Source organism: Actinia tenebrosa, unplaced genomic scaffold (assembly GCF_029948245.1).
Source record: "Actinia tenebrosa isolate PJP-AT-01 unplaced genomic scaffold, QUT_ActTen_1.0 PGA_scaffold13__45_contigs__length_12533684, whole genome shotgun sequence".
Classification (NCBI taxonomy): Eukaryota; Metazoa; Cnidaria; class Anthozoa; order Actiniaria; family Actiniidae; genus Actinia; species Actinia tenebrosa.
In genome coordinates this window covers 10,369,579-10,390,579 of record NW_028292573.1, presented here as the reverse complement: position 1 = coordinate 10,390,579, position 21,001 = coordinate 10,369,579, and the positions used below count along the sequence as shown (strand labels likewise).

The window sequence follows — 21,001 nt, the reverse complement described above, 5'->3', positions numbered from 1 at the left end:
GGTTTATTATAATTCAGTTGTATATTTGTATCTCTTTCCTATATATTTCAATATTGTAAATAAGTGTGTGAATGAATAAAAAGTCTATAATGGAATCGATTATTTTTTTAATTTCTGGTGTTGGGTTCGAATCCCACCCTATCCAGATAAGATGCTCTATTTTCTTAAAAGCATATTATCTTGAATTTAGAGCTGCTATATTCCTTCGGCTCTCAGCTGCAGTATCAGCCCGCATTAACAGCTGCTTATTGCATGGTAAGGTATCTCGATTGGTAAAATCAAGTGTACAGTATGTATTCTTCTGAATTGAAATGCTGCATGGGAGCTGTTTACAATAAATCAATTAAATTATGAAATTTAAACGCAATGGAAAGTGCATGAAGATTAGAATAATCATCATGAATACATAATACTGTATTTCCTTCTCTTGCGCATGCGTTGATCAAAACGAGAAATAGGTCCTTTTACTGGATGTGCAATATAGTCATGGTCTAATGGAATTCACATCCAGTGAATGGACCTTTGAAACTTATAACCAAGTTCTAAACTATTTTTGTCCCTGAATTTTATTCATTTATTTTTTCGTTTTTCTTTGACCAAAACGTATAAATCTTTGATTATGAAAAAGGTCCTTTCAATGGATGTGAAATAGTCATGGTCTAATGGAGTTCACATCCAGCGAAAGGACCTTTTCGATTATGAAAAATTACTTGAGTACCTCATGGTCTCACATGTAGTGACATCCAGAGAAAGGACATTTGCAGGCTTCGTCTAACATTTATTAAAAAAATGTATTTCATGTAATTTTTTATGTTTAGCGTTGATCAAAACGTATAAGTTTTCGTTTATGAAAAAGGTCCTTTCACTGGATGTAAAAAAGTCATGGTTTAACGTAGTTCACATCCAGTGAAAGGACCTTTTCAACCATGAAAAAGGTCCTTTCGATGTCCTTTCATATACTCAGTTTCAATGGATGTGAAATAGTTATCATCGTGGTCTAATAGAGTTCACATCGAGTGAACGAAAGGACCTTTTCGATTATGAAAAAGTCCTTTTACTGGATATGAAAAAGTTACTACCTTTTTAAGCCTTTCCGCCCATTTATTTTAAGTTTTCTGTTAAATACTTTTCAGGGCGTGACCTGTTTTGTTTGACAACTTACGTCATAAATTCTTCGGACTGACGCATTCCATTGATATTATTAGATTCAGAATTTGCATTTAAAAAGATTAAGAAAGGACAAGGGAAATACCGGGGCCAACCCTTAAGATAAAAATACTCTCATAAGTACTTGTTTGTAGAACTTTTGGAAGATCAAAGACACGTGTCGTATCGACGGGAAAATATTTTAACCAGAAATATTTTTGCGTTACTCAGGCTAGTATGGGTAGCATCCGGAATTTTCGGCGTTAAGTATGACGAATTTTACGAAAAAAATTCCGGATTCAACGCAGGCTATACTCAGGCCTGTTGACCGTGTTCTTGACGCTTCACTAGTCCGGTCTACATTTATCATGTGTGCATAAGACTAACATATCTATAATATCGAAATTAAGCGCATTTTATTAGTTTTAAAACGAGAGATCTATAATTATAAGTGATATTTTCATGGGAAATAATGGATATTTAACTATTATTTATTAATAATATCAATTTTATAGATTTAATTTATTAGTAGGGAAAAATTGCTCCAAGGGGGTCACGGCCTCTCAAACGATCAGAATAGCCATATTCGGGTTGGGCGTAAAGTTTCCATTTATTTCATTTTGTTACTTTACTTTCAGCGCGCGAAGGTATTCTCTTCTTTGGCCCAATCATCTACTGTATACTAAAACAGCCAAGCCAAAACTGAAGCTTGCCGCGAATAGTGAATTATCTTGAAGCCTTCAAAGACGGGTTGGATTCAATTATTACTGGGTTCTTCTGACACATCATAATATGGTCTTCCCGCAGCCGATAATCATCATCGGCGTTCAGTTTTGGTTTCGGAATTCCATCTAACTATAGGGTTAGTTTTAGTGTTAACCCTTAAACCCCAAGGGCTATGCTTTGGCTTCCATAGACACTTGCGGCAGTATATAGACGGTAGCGGATATGAATGACATATTTTCACCACAGACCGACTGAGACGGGCCTGTACTAACAGAGCCGACAGCGAGCATGGTGGCCTGCATTTGGTCTGTGGAAATTTTTCCTTTTCGACCTTGTTCTCCGTGCATGCGTTCAAGTAGTTTTTCATAGTATGTATGACGTCAAATAGCGGCAATTTGGAAGATTTAAATAACAAAATGTTCTTTTATGCTAAACCAACCAACATATTTGCACTATCCTCTATGCACTATGGATTCAGGACTTGACCGAATTTATCGAAAGCAATAAGCTACTCTCCAGCCTGGACAATTAACAAACAGTGCGAGCACTTCAGATTTAGAAAATACTTTAGTTGGTCTCGGCTCAATATTATCAGTACTAATCAATCTAGAAACCTTCATAAATTCAAGTATTGTATCAATATCGATCTAGTTATTCTTTTTGTGTTTGAGCCGCAAAACCTCAGTCAGAGTTCGTGCCAGTGCAATGAAGCCCACTTACATTGAAGTTCAAGCTCTTTTTGTTTTTAGGTTCTCAACTCTGGAGTTTGCGCTCTTTTTGTCGGAGTTTCGGTGTCACGGTGTCAACACTAGCTGCTGATTAAAACGAAAGATTGACTCTAAAACCATGCATAGGAATGATTGGCAAGTGCGGTCACACCTACTGAATCGGAAAATTGAGTCGTAATGTCCTTGTTCAATTTTTTTAGTACAACTCATGTTAAATCCTAGTGTACTGATGGCAAACACGAGTCACGCAGTTTTCAAATTGACGGAGAAAAGTTCCAAACATTTGATTTTTCCCCCCAAACCTATTTTTTGGTGCAACCGCATGCAATGCATTGCCCTCTGTTGCTCAGAGGCGGATTTTGATAGTGATAGTTTGACACGGCTGCAGGTTTGTCAACGCTTGACGGGAAATAAAGTATTGAATGATTCGTATAGGATGTACTGTGTACTGTACGGATTTATCAGTTGGATCATTAGCTTACAGTGTTCTTTATCCGAGGTGTAGAGTTTCTTATAGCTCCAGTCAGGTCATGTCCCAAAACGATAACTTAGAACCGCTGTAGCTTTGGGTGATAAGCAGTTGACCTAAAACTATCCCTTTTATTTGTGGATCGTGTCTTTCATCATCACGCCAACGTTTTGATAACAATCGTTTTTTCATAAACTATCAGATAAAAGACTTTGAGGCTGATTTTCATTGCTTCCGTAGTCGGTAACTTTAGCTATTGCGAAAAATTTGGAATGCATGCAAGACCTCACACTGACTATGGAATCCCAAACTACTTAGATACTTCCGGCTATGCTTCACATAATATTTATAAATAGAGATTTCAAAATCTTATTTGAAATAGTTATATTTACAATCGATACAAATATTTGCATATTTCTATCTTTTTTTATATGGAATTTAACTTCGATGAGTCGAGAAAATAACATTACAAAGATCATTCTTAGTTTAAGTGCATCACAGCGTATTGAACTGCGGATCAGTAATAGTCCGTAATTTTCCAGTTGAAAAATCCTCATTCGACGACTTGGATTAAACTTTTGTCAACACATTAGCACTCGACTATACATTCTTTAATTTTTGTTTGATAAAAAAAGCTCCAAAAATATTCTATTATTGCGTTAGAAGCATTAGAAATTCCGAGAAAACAGCTTGTCGTCATATATATACAGCATTCGTCATCCCCGCTTTTCCTTCCTTGGCGTTTTCACCGGATTTGACTCTTTTCCGCGTTCCTTAATATTCATAGCTGTCATAAAAACGTATTATTTTAAAGTAATAATTGAAGCTTCACTTTACTAAACCATAAAACGTGCACCACTAAACAGATCCTTAATACACTCCAAAAGGAAAATTTTGAACTTTATTACACATATTTTATTAATATCATTCTATTGTATTTCTATTATATATATACATATATACTTTATATCCTTCCAGCTGTCGAGCATAAGTTAATGAATATAAAATTATGTCAGCACTCTTTCGAAAGATAAGAAAAAGAAAGTGTCCTTTTTCTTTCGATGGGCGGCTTGAGTAAAAGCACCGAGCACTCAACGACTTCACTAATTACAAACTAAATAATCTATTAATTTCAAAAATACCAGGATCAGCAAAAAAGCGAAAAAAAACAGGTTTTAAATTCGTCGAAATAAATTATTCAAACGGTTGGCCAAGTTTAGTACATACTGACATTTGTTTTAAATATATTATTTGAATATTTTTGCTCTATTAACTGAAAACGTGTCGACACAAACCACTTAGCAATTTAGCACTTATATTAAAATCGTCTTAGATCCTCACTTTTAGTTTTATATTTCAGAAAAGTTAATATAACTGTCTCTCCATTTAGCATTTTCCCACATAGAAAAAGCTTTGAGTTTTCGTTTGCTCATCGCTGGTAAACCTTGGCTGTTTTTGTTCGTGACATTATTATTTGCTAGTCTGAGAGGCACGATTCGATCAAGGTCTCCACTGCTGCCGAAGGCTGCTCGACTTCTAAGATGAGGAGCGGTTTTGATGGATTTACTTGTGAGCGCTTCACAGGAGACTGATCGAGGCATCGGGGCTGCTGCTAAACCAAGAAGTTCTTCATCAGTAGCACCATCACGAACTGCCATCATATACGACGCAACAGCAGTCAAAATAGCTGTCATCCACGAGTTTCTTTCCTCCTCGGAGAAGCAAAAGAGGCAGTAGTTTTTCCCCTCGGCTTGTATCTTTAAGCAATATTTCCTCTTTTTATCGCCAACCTCGTCAATATGCATTGAAATGTCTCTGAAAGTCAATCCTCCCAACGGTCGACCAGTACAAATATCACTTTTCTTTTTAAAGTAAATAAGTCCATTATTCTGTAGTACGAAATACCTTGCCTTCCAAAGCTTCCATACATGTCTGCTTTGCTTAAAAAGATATCCTTCTTTCAGGATATTCTTGTCAGTGTTCAGTATTGCCATAATTAGCGCCTCAATCTTGGCAACTGCAACGTGTTGTGCTGCACACTCGATAATAAATAAAGTATAGGTAAACGGACTTTTTTGTTCTGAAACGGACGTGAGTGGTTTCGTAGCGCTGATCCGTCGATTGCCTCACTTCTTCGATACCGGTTTCCAAGCGACGCTTGTCTAGTTTTCTTTGTCTAGGATTATCAACCGTGAACTTGTATTTACCTCAGCGATCCAAACCTAAAAGTTACGAAAGCTCTGCATTGAGAGCGTGTATACGAGAACAATAATGACAAAAGAATGGAAGGGCTACCGTTTTAATATTGCTATCGATTTCCGTTACGTCATGCAAACACAGGACAAAAGGTCACTTCCGGTCAATGGTTACACATCGGTCAGACACTTCATATGACGAAAGGCAGCCACTCGTGCATGTCGTTGAAGATTACTTAATCGAGAGAGAATGTCTATCAAACCATTCACTTTTAACTTGCAGAGTCTAGAACCTCTTCGGTAGCTTGGTCACTTGGACTATAGCTAGGGTTTTTGTTCGATAAGTCTCATTTTAGTACTTCTCGGCACGACATTCGAGTTTGGGCTACCTGTGGTAAGACTTTCTATGGCCCAAAATTTGAAATTTTGAGATAGCCCATCCCTTTCCGAATACTGTCATACCACAGCAACATAAAGTATTAAAGGAACCAATGGAGATAAACTAACCCCAGAGTTAGGATTCGAGTTAGGATTCGAGTTAGGATTCGAGTTAGGATTCGAGTTAGGATTCGAATATTGGAACAAATATCATTGGATAAATTCTTGGTTATTGCCAATAATTTGTTTAGAATCACCATGCAGTTCTTTTGACTAAAACATTCACAGCATACAGCAGTTTGTTGTATACGTAATACATATTGAAATCATTCCATGCACTTGTGGGCTACTCGAATTATACAAACCTCAACAAATTATAATTTTAGGTCAAATTCCTATTATATCATCCATCTTAGATTTACTTGTACGTAGTAATGCTGTGAATTATTTACTTCAATTTGTTTTTAAACAAAGCTGAAAAAATATTTTCCCCAGCTTTAAAGGGTCAATAATTTGTGTTAGATTCCAAAACGCGAAACATTTACTATTGTAGTCAGATATCGATGACGGTAGTCATTGCAACAGTGATATTTTAACATGTGACGGATATGATATCTTCACTGTGCAGAATGTACGTTTTAAACATTAAAGAAGTAGTCCTTTTTAACTCGTAGAAACGAGTTATTGTGAGGGGTCTGAATGTCACTCACACACTCAATATGGCGTTGCAGATCGATATTTAATGGTATGTACATCTTGAGTTGAGCATCTGCCGAACCCTATACGAATTGTCATGAAAGCGAAAGCTAGCTCATCTACGGCATAAGGTCAATTAAATCCGCTATATTTTATAGTCATTTATTTAATAAAATCTCTGGGCTCAGTGCATAAGTATCCACGAGATGGCCATATGGTGCGTTTGATAGTTCGTCGCTTCGCTCACTCGTGAAAATCCTTTCAACACTCGAATATAAAATTTGTATCTTCGCGCGCCGCCCATGTAACTCCTCTATATATCCTCTATATATCCTATAAATTCATGGGCGATTAGTGAATAAATAAGTAAGAAATATGAATGAATGGTTGCATGAATGAATGAATAAACGAACATAATCAATTCAATCATATTGCATAAACAAGATCATAAATATATTTACATTATTTATACATCATTATCGTTTACAGAAAACACGGAGTATAACGCAATTATAACATCGCCCATTCAACGAGAGAGTTCAGTTGTTGAACTCTACACTAAAGAACTGCATGCTTGAGGCTAAACGAATATCCAAATTGATAATCCAGACGTGTCTAATAAAATTTGCAATATTTAATGATGTCAGTTATTTTATTATACCTCGTACTCTAGTTGAGGCTAGTTGATGAGCCGGTGAGCGACAACGTTGAACCAAAAGAAACACAACAAGATACAATATAGCTGTAGGTGCTATTAAAGCACAGTGTCCATAACGCACGAACAAAACAAAATCAAATTGGGGGGAAAATAGTAAGAGGGTTGTCTGGTATACTACCTTTTCATCATTACTGGTATACTATACTTTGTTTCCGGTGCCAACGAAACATGTGATCAAACGGCGGCATCGGAACAGCACGTGTTTGGTGTTTGGTGCTTAACGTGACTAAGGTCAGCTTTACCCTATTAAGCGACCACCATTTATGAAGCGGCTACTATCAAAAGTCCAAAAGTATTTGCCACTAAATTACTGTAGTGATACGGTACCTTTGTTAAGCGGCCGCGGCCACCTTGAGGCTGTCCCAGCGTTTGAGCAGCGTTTGTTTTATATCATGACTATCAAATGATTATCGGTTATCATTTTTAAATGCAAAAAAGAAGCGTTAATAGTAAGTACAGAGATTTCAGGAAACGTTTTATAATTGTTATTGATTTATGCTCAGCCCCATTTATCGGCCTCTTATTTAATTTACTTTTCCGAATCCTAACTCGAATCCTAACTCGAATCCCAACTCGAATCCTAACTCGAATCCTAACTCGAATCCTAACTCGAATCCTAACTCGGAAGATAGATACCCTCGAACCAACGCACTGAGTTGGGTGTAACAAAACAAAGTACACATGGAGTGGAGTACAGTAATGGTAACAATATCCAAGTGAACTATTGCATACATAGACAACGTGACATCCTCGAGGTTCTAAGCCGTCGCGTGATAGGTGTAATAAATACGATGATTGAGATGTGCCCAGGCAAGGCGTGTGACGTCATTACTAGACATAAGTAGGACTATGGGGGGACTACAGTATATAGACCCCTTGCATCACAACGTATTCCAACTGGGAGGTCAAATAAAAAAAAGAAAGAAATGAGGCACTTCAAAAAGCTTCCAGTTGTCAAGCAAATCAATTTTTTGGACCCCATGATAGAGATTAATGTTGTAGGAAAATATTGAGGTGTACTGGAGAAAAATGATGTGAAGCGTTTAATGGAAAATGATGTGGTTTGGTGTTTTCGTATTGTAATGAATGTCATGTAGTGTAATGTAGTATGGCGAGATGCACCTTAGCATACTATGGTTTTATGATGCTTGTTTGTGGGTTCCCTGTGGTATCCGAGGGAGACTCCTGTCATAGCCTGCGTAGCGGCCCTCTGGTAGGGAATTTTTGGGCGAGAGGAGAAATGAGAGGGGACTTTTCCCCTCCCCCTCTCCCTTCTCCTCTCGCCCAAAAATTCCCTACCAGAGGGCCGCTACGCAGGCCACTCCTGCCACAATAGACCCCTTGCATGTGACGTCAAATCAGCTCAATTTGGAGGACAAAACAAAAGAATTTCAATCTCCTGAGAATTGGATTCCTATTGTTATGTCCTCCAAATTGTGATGTATTACGATCTACCGCAAAGGGGGTCTATAGACACAACAGTTGGGATGTTCGTGGCGCCAGTGGTGAGACTTTCAGACTCCTAGTTTGATTCCTGTTATGGTACCATTACCACAATAGGCCTTTTCCTTGCATAACCAATATACCCTTCTGGTCTAGCTTCGATACGAACAACGCCATATAAGGCATGATGAATAAAAGATGTTTGTACCGAAGCTAGACCACAATGCATCATGTTCGCCGTCAAAAAAGGTCCATCGCGCCGGGATTCCTGTGGCAGAATATCAGGTTCCTCAGATTTCCAGTTCGAGTTCCTATTATTGGGCTTCGAGGATTCCTGTTTTGCTGTAAATGTGGGATTCCTGTGGCAAATGCTGAAAGAAGCGCACTTTCGGAACTTAAGTATCGCCGGATGAAGACCGGATAAGGTGAAAAACTCAAACACCAGTCTTAACCTTATTCTAAGACGTACTGACAAGATGGTAAAACAAGCCCGGACACAATGTGCGGACACACGTCTGCGCGCCACGTTGCACGTAACAAATTCACGTTGCACGTAACAAGCCTACGTACAGCCCGACTTCAAATTTGCAATGGCTTGACCTTTTTTTTTCTTGACCTATTTTTCAGCTACTAGGGAGAGTTTTTAGCGTACCACTGACCAGAATTATGAGATAAATAGTTAGCTTCTTTAATTTATAGTCTTGTTACACGAAAAAAGATGCTACGTGCGACATCCCTCGAAAAATAAACTCTGTCGCGGCCAACGTTGCACTGTCAGTCTAGACCTTTTTAAAGGTTTAAACTTCTGCCGTGCGAACAAACCAAAAGTTTTGGGATCCCTGTGGCAGAATGAAACACTGCCACCTATAAATCTCAGAAGTAAAAGCAAAATTTAATTCACCACATTCAATTGAAACAATTTCTTGTGTCAAACGAACTAACTAGGTACTTTTTCCAGCAAAGCGGGCATGAGCTGCTTCGAAAGCCTTCAGGACTTGATCGGTGACTAGATTGGGAGGCTTGGAAGCGTCTATCTTGTAGTGGATGCCACGCCTAGTGTAATAGTCTACGAGAGGCGCAGTCTGTGCATGATACGCCTGGAGACGTTTGACAAGAGTTGTCTCGTTATCATCTGAACGTCGTTCTAGAGGCTCACCAGTCAACTGAATGAAAGAGAAGTAAAGGAATAAATGAACAAAGTAGGAAAATGCATAGGAATAATGGTACACACCAAATCAAAAGGTGGCGAGCAATTAGAATAACTATTGTTGTGCACTGACAAGCGACTGACTAGCCTCTCATACATGTGAAAACGTTTTTATGTTTCCATGTGAACACGAGGCTAGACAATCGATTGTCAGCCAATGGCTATTCAACTTGCTCAGCATATTCCAATTGCTGTTTTTACAGTTGAGCCCTCAATGAAAAATTCTTTTGTTTTAAGAATCATACAAGTGATGTGCATGCATCCATAATAACTGCTGGTGCATAGAGCCTTTTTTCTAAAAAGGTTGGTAAAGGTTTTGTTGCATGTTAGACACCAAGCTCGAAATGCACTTTGGCCGTGCGTGTTTGATTACCAAAAGCTCACAACAATATGGAATTTTCCTAATCTTCATTTGCACATTTTTCTGGCATAATTTGTTCTGTGCTGACATTATTTACATAAATATGATACACTTCAAGCGCGGTAAGCAACATGCAACATGCAAAATTCAAATGAATAAGATGCAATGCAATGAAAGCAGTTGTAAGTTAGGACTTGTGTTACAGACCAGGTTTGTCAACAACAAATTCCCTTTCTACCATCTTGAAAATCCCTATGATAAGGTTATATTACCATTCTATAGAGCAGGTGCATGTTACATCATAGCCACCATGTTGGTTGACAATAACAAAGCATTCCTCATTAGCCTGTCTTGTTATATCAACCAAGATAACCACTGTTTCATTGTTATTTATACTGTATCTCAAGGGATTTTGAGTTACATGGTTGCACACACCCTATACTATATTTGTCTATTGCTCTACCAATGCCAAAACTTACATCATCCTTCATATGAACTTTTGGAGGGTGAAACTCATCATGGTATGTCCTGCCACTAGGCTTGTGTAGAAGTCTAATAATATTAAATAATGATAGGTATTTCCAAGTATCATTACCCAGGTGATTATAGAAAATTGAGTGAACTGATTGGTTGGGAAATTCAACCTGTTTCTCTAATCACCTACATGTGAAAAAAGAATTAAACCCTTGCCTTTTGTTGATATGTGCCGCTCTTAAAAATATACGAATTGAATATGAATTTAAGCTTTTGATACCAGAATGAATTTGAATTTAGAATATAATTTTTGTACAAAACCTCAATAAGTGACGTTATTTTTGACGTCATCCATACACTATACAAGTTGTAGCACATATGCATGTCTTGCTACTGGTATAAAAGATATAATAGTCATGACTTTCAATAGAAAAGGTTTAAATATCATAACATAAAGAGTCTCTGTAAAACTGTATATCTTATGTTAAAAAAAAGGAAAATGAGTTGTGAAGGGGGGCGGGTGAGGGTGGGGTCCAGTCCCCTGGATCTCTCAGTAACTAAATACAATGTTGTTCAATCTCAAATGAACATACCTTCCTGTGATTCTTTTAACAAGTAAAGAATCCTCGATGGAAAATTCCACTACTGCATCAAGTAGACTCTTCCTCTTTTCAAGGAGCCCATCAAGCTATAATTACATGAAATAGTTCATTCAATATTTAATGGTTTTATTGACTTTGTTGGTTTTTGGTTGATCAAGAGGCTATTGATATCAATGAGATGGGGTTCCTGTGGTTTGGCCTATCTTATATGAAAGTGAGTATGGTGGCTTGTATAAGATTTCTAACAAGTTTAATAATATGGTAATGGGAATTGAACAGTGGTTCGAAAGACTGGGTCTTCTTTCACCAATTTAATTGGAAGTTGATTCTTGCAAGGGTGAGGTGGGGTGGGGGGGACTCACCTTCTCAGCCTGAGTGACAGTCCTTGGGAAACCATCCAGGAGCCAGCCGTTTTGACATTCTGGTTTGTTGAGGTTGTCATCAATTAGCTCCACAACTAGGTCATCACTGACAAGCTAGAACAACAAACAAGCAAATCAGAACAAACAAACAAACAAATTATAGGAGTTGTGAACGGCATGAAAAATATCTAACAATAATTGTTGAGTGTGGTGGTCCTCTTATTAGATAAAAGGACAAACCTTGCTTAACCATCAGAGGGGGGAGTTGTAGAAATTTATGTTTTGCTAACATTCATAAAAGGTTTGTGTCTGAGCTCCCATTTTCTGGCTTATAAATACTAGCCTGTGAACACCTTTTTTGGCTATTAACATTGGAATTCAAAAAAAAAAGTTATTTCAGCTGATTTCAGTTGCCTCCCAGCCCAGCATGAATTCTATCACTCTTTAGTGGGGTTTGTTGTCTGTTGGCTTTTCCAATAACTTTAAACTGAAGCATGCTCTATTCTATGGTTGTCTATTATATTCGTATATTTTTAGGTTGATAGGTTACCGCTCCTGAGTCCATGACTGCTTTAACTTTCTTTCCAAGAGCTGAACCAGAAGCAACGACAGCCCTCAACATGTCACCTAAAGTACAAAAGAGAAAAAATGCCCCAAATTCAAAGCGTAAACATATTTGAATGAACCCCAGGGGGGGGGTACTCCCCTATATTTGCTATATAGGTACGTGCCGCCAAACAGGGTATGGTTTTCAGTGATTCTACTCTGGAACAGGGTATATAAAATCACACTCGCTCTAGAACATGGTATATGAAATCACACTCTCTCCTCTCTGGAACAGGGTTTTCAGCGATTTTTACTCTGGAACAGGGTCAGGGTTCAGAGAGCTCAGCGGCACATCCCTACCCTAAACAGGCAAGAGTACCCCCCCTGGGGAATGAACCAATTAAAGAGCTCATCAAGTCAGGCCAAGTTAGTTATAGAGAAGATTCCATGACTTTTTATCAAACAGCATTGAAAATATACTGTAGCCAATCAGAATGCAGGAAAGCTGTCGCATATGCAGCAGTATAATTTCAGTGTTTTTCATATCAGGTATTGCAGTCCTAGGTGTATTTCAAATGTCATAGGATAAATATTTATGCAATGATTTCTCATGGCACTGCATGGAATATCTCATTTGTCACTACTTGTATTTTCTTGGAAAACTGTGCCTTATGGGATGTCATTTCTTTATATGAAATGTTTATCAGCTGAATCGCAAGTTTTCAATAGAACTGCATGACGGCAAATGGTGGCCAGTGTCTGACCACCATTTGGGGCAGAGGGAGAGCAGAGGATGAGATTCAAAGCCTTTTATCAGTGATTGAAACCCAGCAATTTGATGTTGGCTTTCATGAGCAGACAAGTATAAAATCAGCCGATGCACCCTTGTACCAACAAATCAAACTGCACTTTAAAGTGCTACTACGACGAAAACCGCTCAAACTTGGATTCAGCTGAAACTTCCTAAGAACACTCTTTAAAGGTCCAATAATCACTGTATGAAGTGTTTTCTCGATATTCAGGACGAAAGTATGATATTTTTACGATTATTTTTTGGAGTCTGTGACGTCATACACTCAACATCGAACATCGCTCCATACATTTCTTTGTAGTTTATGATCAAAATATCAGTAGTAAAGGGAGAAAGAAATACCCAAACACCCCAAAATATAAATTATAGTCACAAGTAATGTGAAATAAGCACATTAGCCACCCTTTGGGCTTCATAGGAATAAAATAAATTAAGGATTTATATACAAAGAAATATATGTAGCAATGTTTGATGTTGAGTGTATGACGTCACAGACCCCAAAAAATAATCGTAAAAATATCATACTTTCGTACTGAATATCGAGAAAACACTTCATACGGTGATTATTGGACCTTTAAAGAGTATTTTTAGGAAGTTTCAGCTGAATCCAAGTTTGAGCGATTTTCGTCGTAGTAGCACTTTAAATCACAGCTATATCCTACAACAGAATGAGGATATCCTGAGGGGGAGGGGGTGTGAAAGATTGGTTGCCTGACATTCCTGAAACTCTACTAGATGTTGTACAGGCACAACTGCATGTCGCTGAGTTGTTCTGTAACTTATTACTTTGATTGATGCTCACAATGCAAATACAATTGTTCTCTCCTATGCATTAGCATAAGCAGTTTACAACTGACAAACTTATTTTACAGGAAGCCAAGTTAACTCACAGCTGAATCACTCTCTCTTATAGCTTTCTATCCTGCATACCCAAAATTTCTAAACATTAATTCCCCACGATTCTCTTTTAAACAGTTGTATTTACTTTACCTGTAGCCAGATGACAAACACAGTATCTCTCGGCAAGTTTCGGTGCCTGTAAGGTGCAAAATAAGAAACAGATCGAGTTCATATTTTCGTGGAAAACAATATGAAAAGGTTTGACTCTGAGTCCACAAAATCGAGCAAAGGTCAATTATTTTGTAAAGACATGAAAAAATATGTTTACGAAAGCTGGGGTTTGAATAACTGAATAAAACAGGATCAAACACAAGGTTTATGGTTTAAAGAAAGAGTAGGTGACAGGAGAACGGTTATAAGAAAGGTTTTATTTATATTTTGAGATATCTACCTGTGTTCCTTTGCCTGACCCAGGAGGCCCTAACAAGATAGCACGAACACCTCGCTCACAAGATTCGGCTTTTTTAACCATTTCTTCCAACTCTGCCTTTCCTTTAGCATCGGATCCTGGATCTGTTTTGAATACTGTACCACGCTGAGGGATCGGTGGAGCCATTTTTAAGCGAGGATTTGGTGAAAGAATCCTTAAAAACTCACTCAGACACCGGGATCAGACACGATCAAGACTACCGGCCGCTGAGTATTGAATGAATCCACGTTCGTGGAAGCACTGCGCATGCGTGGAAAATCTGGAATGGAATCAAGAAATGCTGGATTATTTGGAGCAGCTTACTTAGAAAAACGAAAAATCCATCGATTTTTGACAAGTCAAAAGATATGTCACGAAAGAAATTTTCTTAAATTTTAATATGACTTCCACCGTATATCTATTTATCTTTTTTTAAAAGAACAAAGTGGGCTTACGAATGATTGCTAAAACCGTGAAGTCGCAAAAAAAAACAAAAAAAAAAAAAAAAACAACAAAAACAAAACAAAACAAAATAAAACAAAACAAAACAAAACAAAACAAAACAAAACAAAACAAAACAAAACAAAACAAAAACGGTAGTGTTCCGAAAATATGAATGCGCAGATATGTCACCACACATAAAGGCTTTTAGTTTAATAGAGCCGTTTAATTATATCTCTAGACACTACTTTACTCAATCTCTTCGTCTTCCTCTTCATCAGCAGAGTCCTGTGATGCCGATTTATTTACAAAGTCCTGTACAAATTTCCTCGACAATTTCGCTTGTACAGTCGCGTCAAATTTTCCATTCACAGGTTCTGTATAATTTAGTTTAACCAATGGCTTGAACTTGTCTAAACTGGAAGTTTTTAATATCTGTTTTTTCCTCTTGCTTTTAATCACAGCGAAGGTACTTTTGAAATAGGTATTGATTTACGAAAGAAATCGCTAAAATTAAGTAACTCGGGTTCAGTTTTCCGATACGAAATCGACAAAAAATAAAGTGTCGCGAAAAAAGTGGAATTAATAAGGTATATATAAGGGCTTTTCACTCATATTTTTTGTGGTGTTGGGGCCGAAATCTCCAACGTAGCTGTAAGTCTACACGATGATTCAGCATTCGATGTCTGGAAGTATGGTCCTGATTAAGACAACAATTAAAAAAAACAAAAGAAAAGAAAAGAAAAAAAAAAAAAAAAAAAAAAAAGAGAGAGAGAGAGAGAGAGAGAGAGAAAGGAAAAAAGAAAAAACGAAGACTAAAAAACCATATCGGAAAACCAGGGTTCGATAACACGAGGTATCTCAAACACGAGGTAACGCATGCGCGTTTGATTAACGTGCAGTGGCTTCCTGACATGCTAATGTTTGACTACAATCAAAGCTTGCAATGATGTACAGCGTTTTTCAAATTTATGTTTGAAGTTGTCTTCGTTTAAGATACGGAAAGCAAAGATACTTGCATTGGGGTTCCTGTGTGGGGCGTGGTTCCAACAGGTGCATCAAGCAGGTTAATAGGGTTTTGCGCGTTGTTTTTGCTTCTTTTCTTGCTTGCTGTTTACTTTAAGGCGCACGTACGCGTTGTCCACCAACTGTGTTGACCAAAACAATTGGCAGGTCCAACAATTTTCATTCACAGTCATGTTTAGTCTGTCTGTGGTGAGCTAATCCAAAAATCATTCTCGATGACAGATGTTGGAAATCTTGTCAAACTGTTTTATGTGGTCACTGTCCATTGTGACAAAATCTTAATGCAATGTAAAGAAACGTACGAGTCAAGCGGAAGATCTTCTGATAGGCTACTTAGGACTGGCTCAACAGAGTGATTTGCACTCAAATCTTGTTTAATAAACATAATATTTACCGCACCACGTCCATCAAGGTTTTGATTACGTTGATTAAATACGAGATTCCTCTTACCTATGCATTACTGAAGTATTTGAAAATAACTTATGGACGAAAACGAAGTTTAGGGGAATTGAGTAGTTGATCAATAATCCAGATAACAAGATGCTATCAACACGAATGCCCGTATTGATGGTCTTGGCCTATCACGGGTCGTCAAAATATTTGTATACTCAAAGTTTGTATGTAAATCTCTTGATCCTTTGATTCAATTCAAACCAGCATATTCTTGTGCCTTGTGCTCGCCTCCATACCGAATTATTCATCGGAACTGCTTAGCCGGGAAAATCCCAAGCTTAGCATAGAAAAATCGATCCAAGATTCTCAGTCAGCTCTCATATAGTGGTCGAGTTAGGGTCGACTTTCGTTTTGGAGAATATATATATATAGTCATTAAGGTGCCAGATCCTTGGTGTTATTTACAGGCATATAGTAAAATGAACGGCGTAGGGCTTGTAAAGAGACATTCGTTCCCACTACAAACCTTCACTTGGAATGGAGTAAGGAGAAATCCAGTCAGACTGAACAATGATGATATAATAAACCAATACAAAGTCAAAAATGCACCGGTCATAAACTCTGAGGGGACGACTGAAGAACGAGAGGCCAGGCTGGAATCTGCTCTTGTTTGGATACGAAAAGAACTGGTAAGAGATTGAAAAACGAGGAAAAACGTGTAGGGGAATTACTTTAGGTAGAGCTACTGTTGAGCCTTGTTCTACACACTAAAAATATAAAATTCAGGTTCATAGTAACGTTTTCCATAGTTACTATAGCTATAGTTTTAATAGTTTTCTCGTTTAAAGAGAACGCTGTAATGATAAATTCATTTTTTCGAATACTTCTTCGCTTTCATTCATATTTATGACCTCGTGTATAGAGGCAGTGAACATGCTGGCAAACGTTTTTGTGACAAACAAACCATTCCCTGTAGGACCTTCCTGGATGTATACGAATTTTATTTACCTCAAACACGATTTTCCGAGAAGACTGAATTTAAAATTTAATTCGGCGTCAGGCTAGAACTGTTTGTTTTTATTTGAAAAGAATATTTTCAATGAACTGACAGCTGGCTACTCATAACAGAGCGCTCTTTCTATAGCAATATGGTTTCTGCTTTTGGTTTTAGTGAAAAACGAATTCTTTTTCAATCCGAATGAATCTAATTTCAAAATTAAAAGCATTAACCGAGTCACAGGAACACAATGAATTTTGAAAAAAATTGAAAGACTGGACGATTTCTAATTCACGTTTCATATTTTCGTGTTTCTATCACTACAGACGATAATATAGTGTGCAAAGCTTAATTACTTTGGAGAGAAATTGTACTTAAAATCGTCTGTGCATTTTGTCAACAAGTTTATCTCGGTTATCTCAAAATATTACAGGATTACATGCTGCTTTTTCTTAAGACGAGGTGCAAATTTTGAAAAATGAAAGATCGAGGCGAGGAATAAAGGAAAACCATTGATTTACAAGTCTCTGCCTTTGAGGTTCCACCGGTATGGTTTTCAATTGAAAACCATTGGCAATTATTCATGTTATCGATCCCATAACTACTGTATAAAACAGGTTTTTTTCAAAGCATTTCTTTCTGAATTTCCGCCCCCGACTCAGGAGAATTAAAGTTCAATGTAAATAGATTAATAAGATTTCTATATTGAATACTCTGATGTTCGTGTTTTGAATGCTGAAGCCATCGAACGCGTAGGGCAGTATTGTAAAAACTGTCAACGCGTTTGAAGGAAAATTAGAGCGGAGATATGTTTTTTTTTTGGCGGAATTCATTACATTGTGTTGGCTAATTGAAGAGCCTACGTTGAAATACTCTACCAAACTACAATATTTGAATAGAGAAGCCTTTAAAGGTCTAGACATAATATAATATTTTTAACAATAATAGTAAAAGTATCGCTTAAGGCAAGTCATGCAATGCAAAGCCGTCTTAGCTAGCGCTAATGTGCTTGATAAATCGTTGTATGGCAACAGGAATATTGTAACCACTCAATCGACCAATATCTTCTTTGACAGACTCCACAATGACACAAGCTTTGTGTGTTTGCTCAAATCTGAAGCACCTAGACAGAAGTATTTTTTGACCTCAAAAAAGATGAATTGGTTGAACGTCATCCGCTCAGCTCGTCAGGCAAAGGATTGTTCTGCTGTCAAAAATGCTCTTTTCTAATGTCGCTCGCTTTTTAAAGTTTAAACTGCTGTGATTAAAAAGGGCTTAACAAGGCTTTAGCGCAGTTAAGTCTTTATTAAATGTAGCTCATGTAAAGAAATAAACTCACATTATTATAGTAGACAATTGCGCGGGGAAAAAGGTAGCCGTTTATAAATAAGGCGTGATCGCCCAACTGATGGTGATCGATAGTTTTGTAGGACCAGCGTCTACTAGCGCCGAGGACTAAAATTTGAAAGATAAGAATTGTACCAATTACACTGCTTTCTTTAGTCCATTTTCTGTTGTTCTTTTTCGAAGTATCCCATCATTTTTTGAAGTACAAACTTCTTGCCATAAAAATGTATTTTTTGTATATCATTACTGCAAGCTGTTTTTGAGGAATGAATATGGAGACTTCTAAAATGCGAGTGTACAGTCTTTGAAATCTCTGTTTCAAATTTATTTCCATATTTGGCTATGTAAGCTCACTAAATATGAGATTGGAAATGACGTCTCTATTTCGAGAGGATGACACTTGACAGTCACTACAATAAATATCGATACCTTTGCATGCGGCGCATCTCTGTTCTAATTGAGTATGGCTGTCATTTTTTGCGGTCTCATAAGATACGAGTCCTTTGAATAAAGTTGATTTAGTAAAAGAGTGGGGGAAAACATTCGTCGGGCTTAAGCTTGGATACCATATGATGTCATAGAAATGTTTTCAGGAGGTGGGGTGGGAGACCCTAGAAAGCCAATTTTCTCTTTATATTTTGTAATATTCTTCCTTTTGTTGTTAAGACTCAAAAGAAGAAAGGCTAGCGACCCAATCCACCCCATTGGGTCACAAAGTATCTTAATGTTTAGGGAATGACACGTGGTCTAAAATGAAAAAAACAAAAAACAAAAAACAAAAAAACAAAACAAAACAAAACAAAACAAAAAAACGCCACCATCGACAAGCTAAATGCAGGGAACGTCCCACTCAAGTTTTACAATTTTTTCCTCTTTTTTTTATTTTTAGACCGACATGCGTCATCAAGACAAATTTCTTACACGTCAATTTATTCAGCTAAGGACGACGATACAACGCATCAAAGACGAAAATACCGCAATGCTAGAAGAAATGGAACAAAACGGAGGAGACGTTGCAGCTAACTTAAGCGATTTATCACCTAGAAAAATAGTACCGAGGGCAAGAGACGGGAGACCGTTGATACGAAAGAGTTACTCTATGGTGGTCTAGAAACATATTGTATTTATAATCCAAAACTCATAATCGCAGGAGCTTTCAAGATAATTTGCTTTGTGCGGAGAGAAATGATGAATTTTTGGTAATTTAAAGAATGTTCGATTGAACAAATTTGTTAGCATTTTAATACACTATCTCCGACTTTTTTGAATGCTGTGCAGCTGTTTTTCATTACATAAATCATTTTCAAATTCAGGAACGTACTTTGAGCCCACATTCCTTTTGGTATCCGCCATGAAAAAGTTGATAACGCTTCTTGTCAATCAAACTACCGGCTACTGTTTTCTGATTGGCTAAAATAACGATTGAAAGTTACCAAAAGGATTTCACCGCAACCAAAAAAGGTAGTTACGCCGGGTTTCTTCGACGGAGACCAAAAGGAACGAGGACTCAAGCAGCTCGCCAAGAGCAAAGTCACGTGTCCTTTTCAACACTTGATGGAGCTGTATTTGTACAGACATTATTCAAAACAGTTTTTCTATATGCATTGACGTATTATCCTCGCAAGCGTTGATTTTCTAGGCAAATTCTATTTCTTAATATCTTTGGAAATGCTAAAAATTAAAGCCAACAGCATTGGCAATGATCCTATGCTTAGGAAACTCAAGACTCTAACACTTCAATCAATTAAGTTAGCCATTGGTATGATTGGTAGACTGTCTGTCTTATTATCCTGAGGCAAACATGAAAAAAATTAATCTAATTTTGTCACGAAACGAGATCAAAACAAATATTCAACAAAATACAAGGAAAACCAGAGCCATATATGTAAAGGAAAACAAAGTATGTAAGCCTAAACATTCATATATATGAACAAAATAGTGTACGATATAAACAAGTGAAAATATTTCAGATCTAGTTTGAAAGAAATGTCAGTCGGAAATGACGTGAGTATATTGAATTTTGCGCTATTTGTTTTTTTATTTAGAATTAACAATTATGACTTCCCCGAGAAAAAAATCTTCCTGACAAAGGAAATCTCATTAGGAATATTATTACATCAATAAAGGACCTGACGCGCAACGCGGCATTAAGTTAAAAATGGTATTAATTTTGTGGTTATTGAGAAAAGATTCGTTGTTAATCATGGTACTAAAATGCACCTTCCCTGTGATTTGACTTTCTATTATTCTACCAAGGCTTGAGTATTTAAAAAAATAACCACGCGCTTCATTCTGTGCAACATGGTAGCGTTGTACACAGTATGATGGTGAAAACTTCACTGCACGAACACAGTCATACGAAAACTACTCAATAACCATCCAGACAGCAAGAAAATATCGATGAACAAGATGAGTCAAGTTGCGTGCGGTTTTCTCGGGCTTTGCCAAGCAGTCCTTCACTGACCAATAAAAAATAAAGGAAAAAAAAAAAACAAAACAAAAAACAAACCAACAAACAAACAAAAACAAAAAACAAAAAACAAAAAACAAAAAAAAAAAAAACAACAAAAAAACAAAAACAAAAAACAAAAAAAAAACAAACAAAAAAAAAAAAAAAAACAACAAC

General features: G+C 37.2%; 3 protein-coding genes across 3 annotated transcripts; 1 reads left to right on the top strand and 2 right to left on the bottom strand.

Moving 5' to 3' along the window:
• Positions 1-3,951: 3,951 nt before the first annotated feature.
• Positions 3,952-5,351, bottom strand: LOC116301907 (arf-GAP with coiled-coil, ANK repeat and PH domain-containing protein 2-like). Its single transcript, XM_031711077.2, has one exon. The coding sequence runs from the start codon at positions 5,061-5,063 to the stop codon at positions 4,419-4,421; it is 645 nt and encodes a 214-aa protein (XP_031566937.2). The 5' UTR covers positions 5,064-5,351; the 3' UTR covers positions 3,952-4,418.
• Positions 5,352-9,372: 4,021 nt separating this feature from the next.
• On the bottom strand, positions 9,373-14,415 carry LOC116301898 (adenylate kinase 2, mitochondrial). The gene is made up of 7 exons (XM_031711067.2): positions 14,154-14,415; positions 13,853-13,898; positions 12,056-12,132; positions 11,506-11,619; positions 11,135-11,229; positions 10,547-10,619; positions 9,373-9,662 (listed from the first exon to the last, which is right to left on the bottom strand). The coding sequence occupies exons 1-7, from the start codon at positions 14,316-14,318 to the stop codon at positions 9,441-9,443; spliced, it is 792 nt and encodes a 263-aa protein (XP_031566927.1). The 5' UTR covers positions 14,319-14,415; the 3' UTR covers positions 9,373-9,440.
• Positions 14,416-16,233: 1,818 nt separating this feature from the next.
• On the top strand, positions 16,234-20,534 carry LOC116301899 (uncharacterized). Its single transcript, XM_031711068.2, has 2 exons — positions 16,234-16,720; positions 19,265-20,534. The coding sequence occupies exons 1-2, from the start codon at positions 16,511-16,513 to the stop codon at positions 19,484-19,486; spliced, it is 432 nt and encodes a 143-aa protein (XP_031566928.1). The 5' UTR covers positions 16,234-16,510; the 3' UTR covers positions 19,487-20,534.
• The last annotated feature ends 467 nt before the right edge of the window (positions 20,535-21,001 follow it).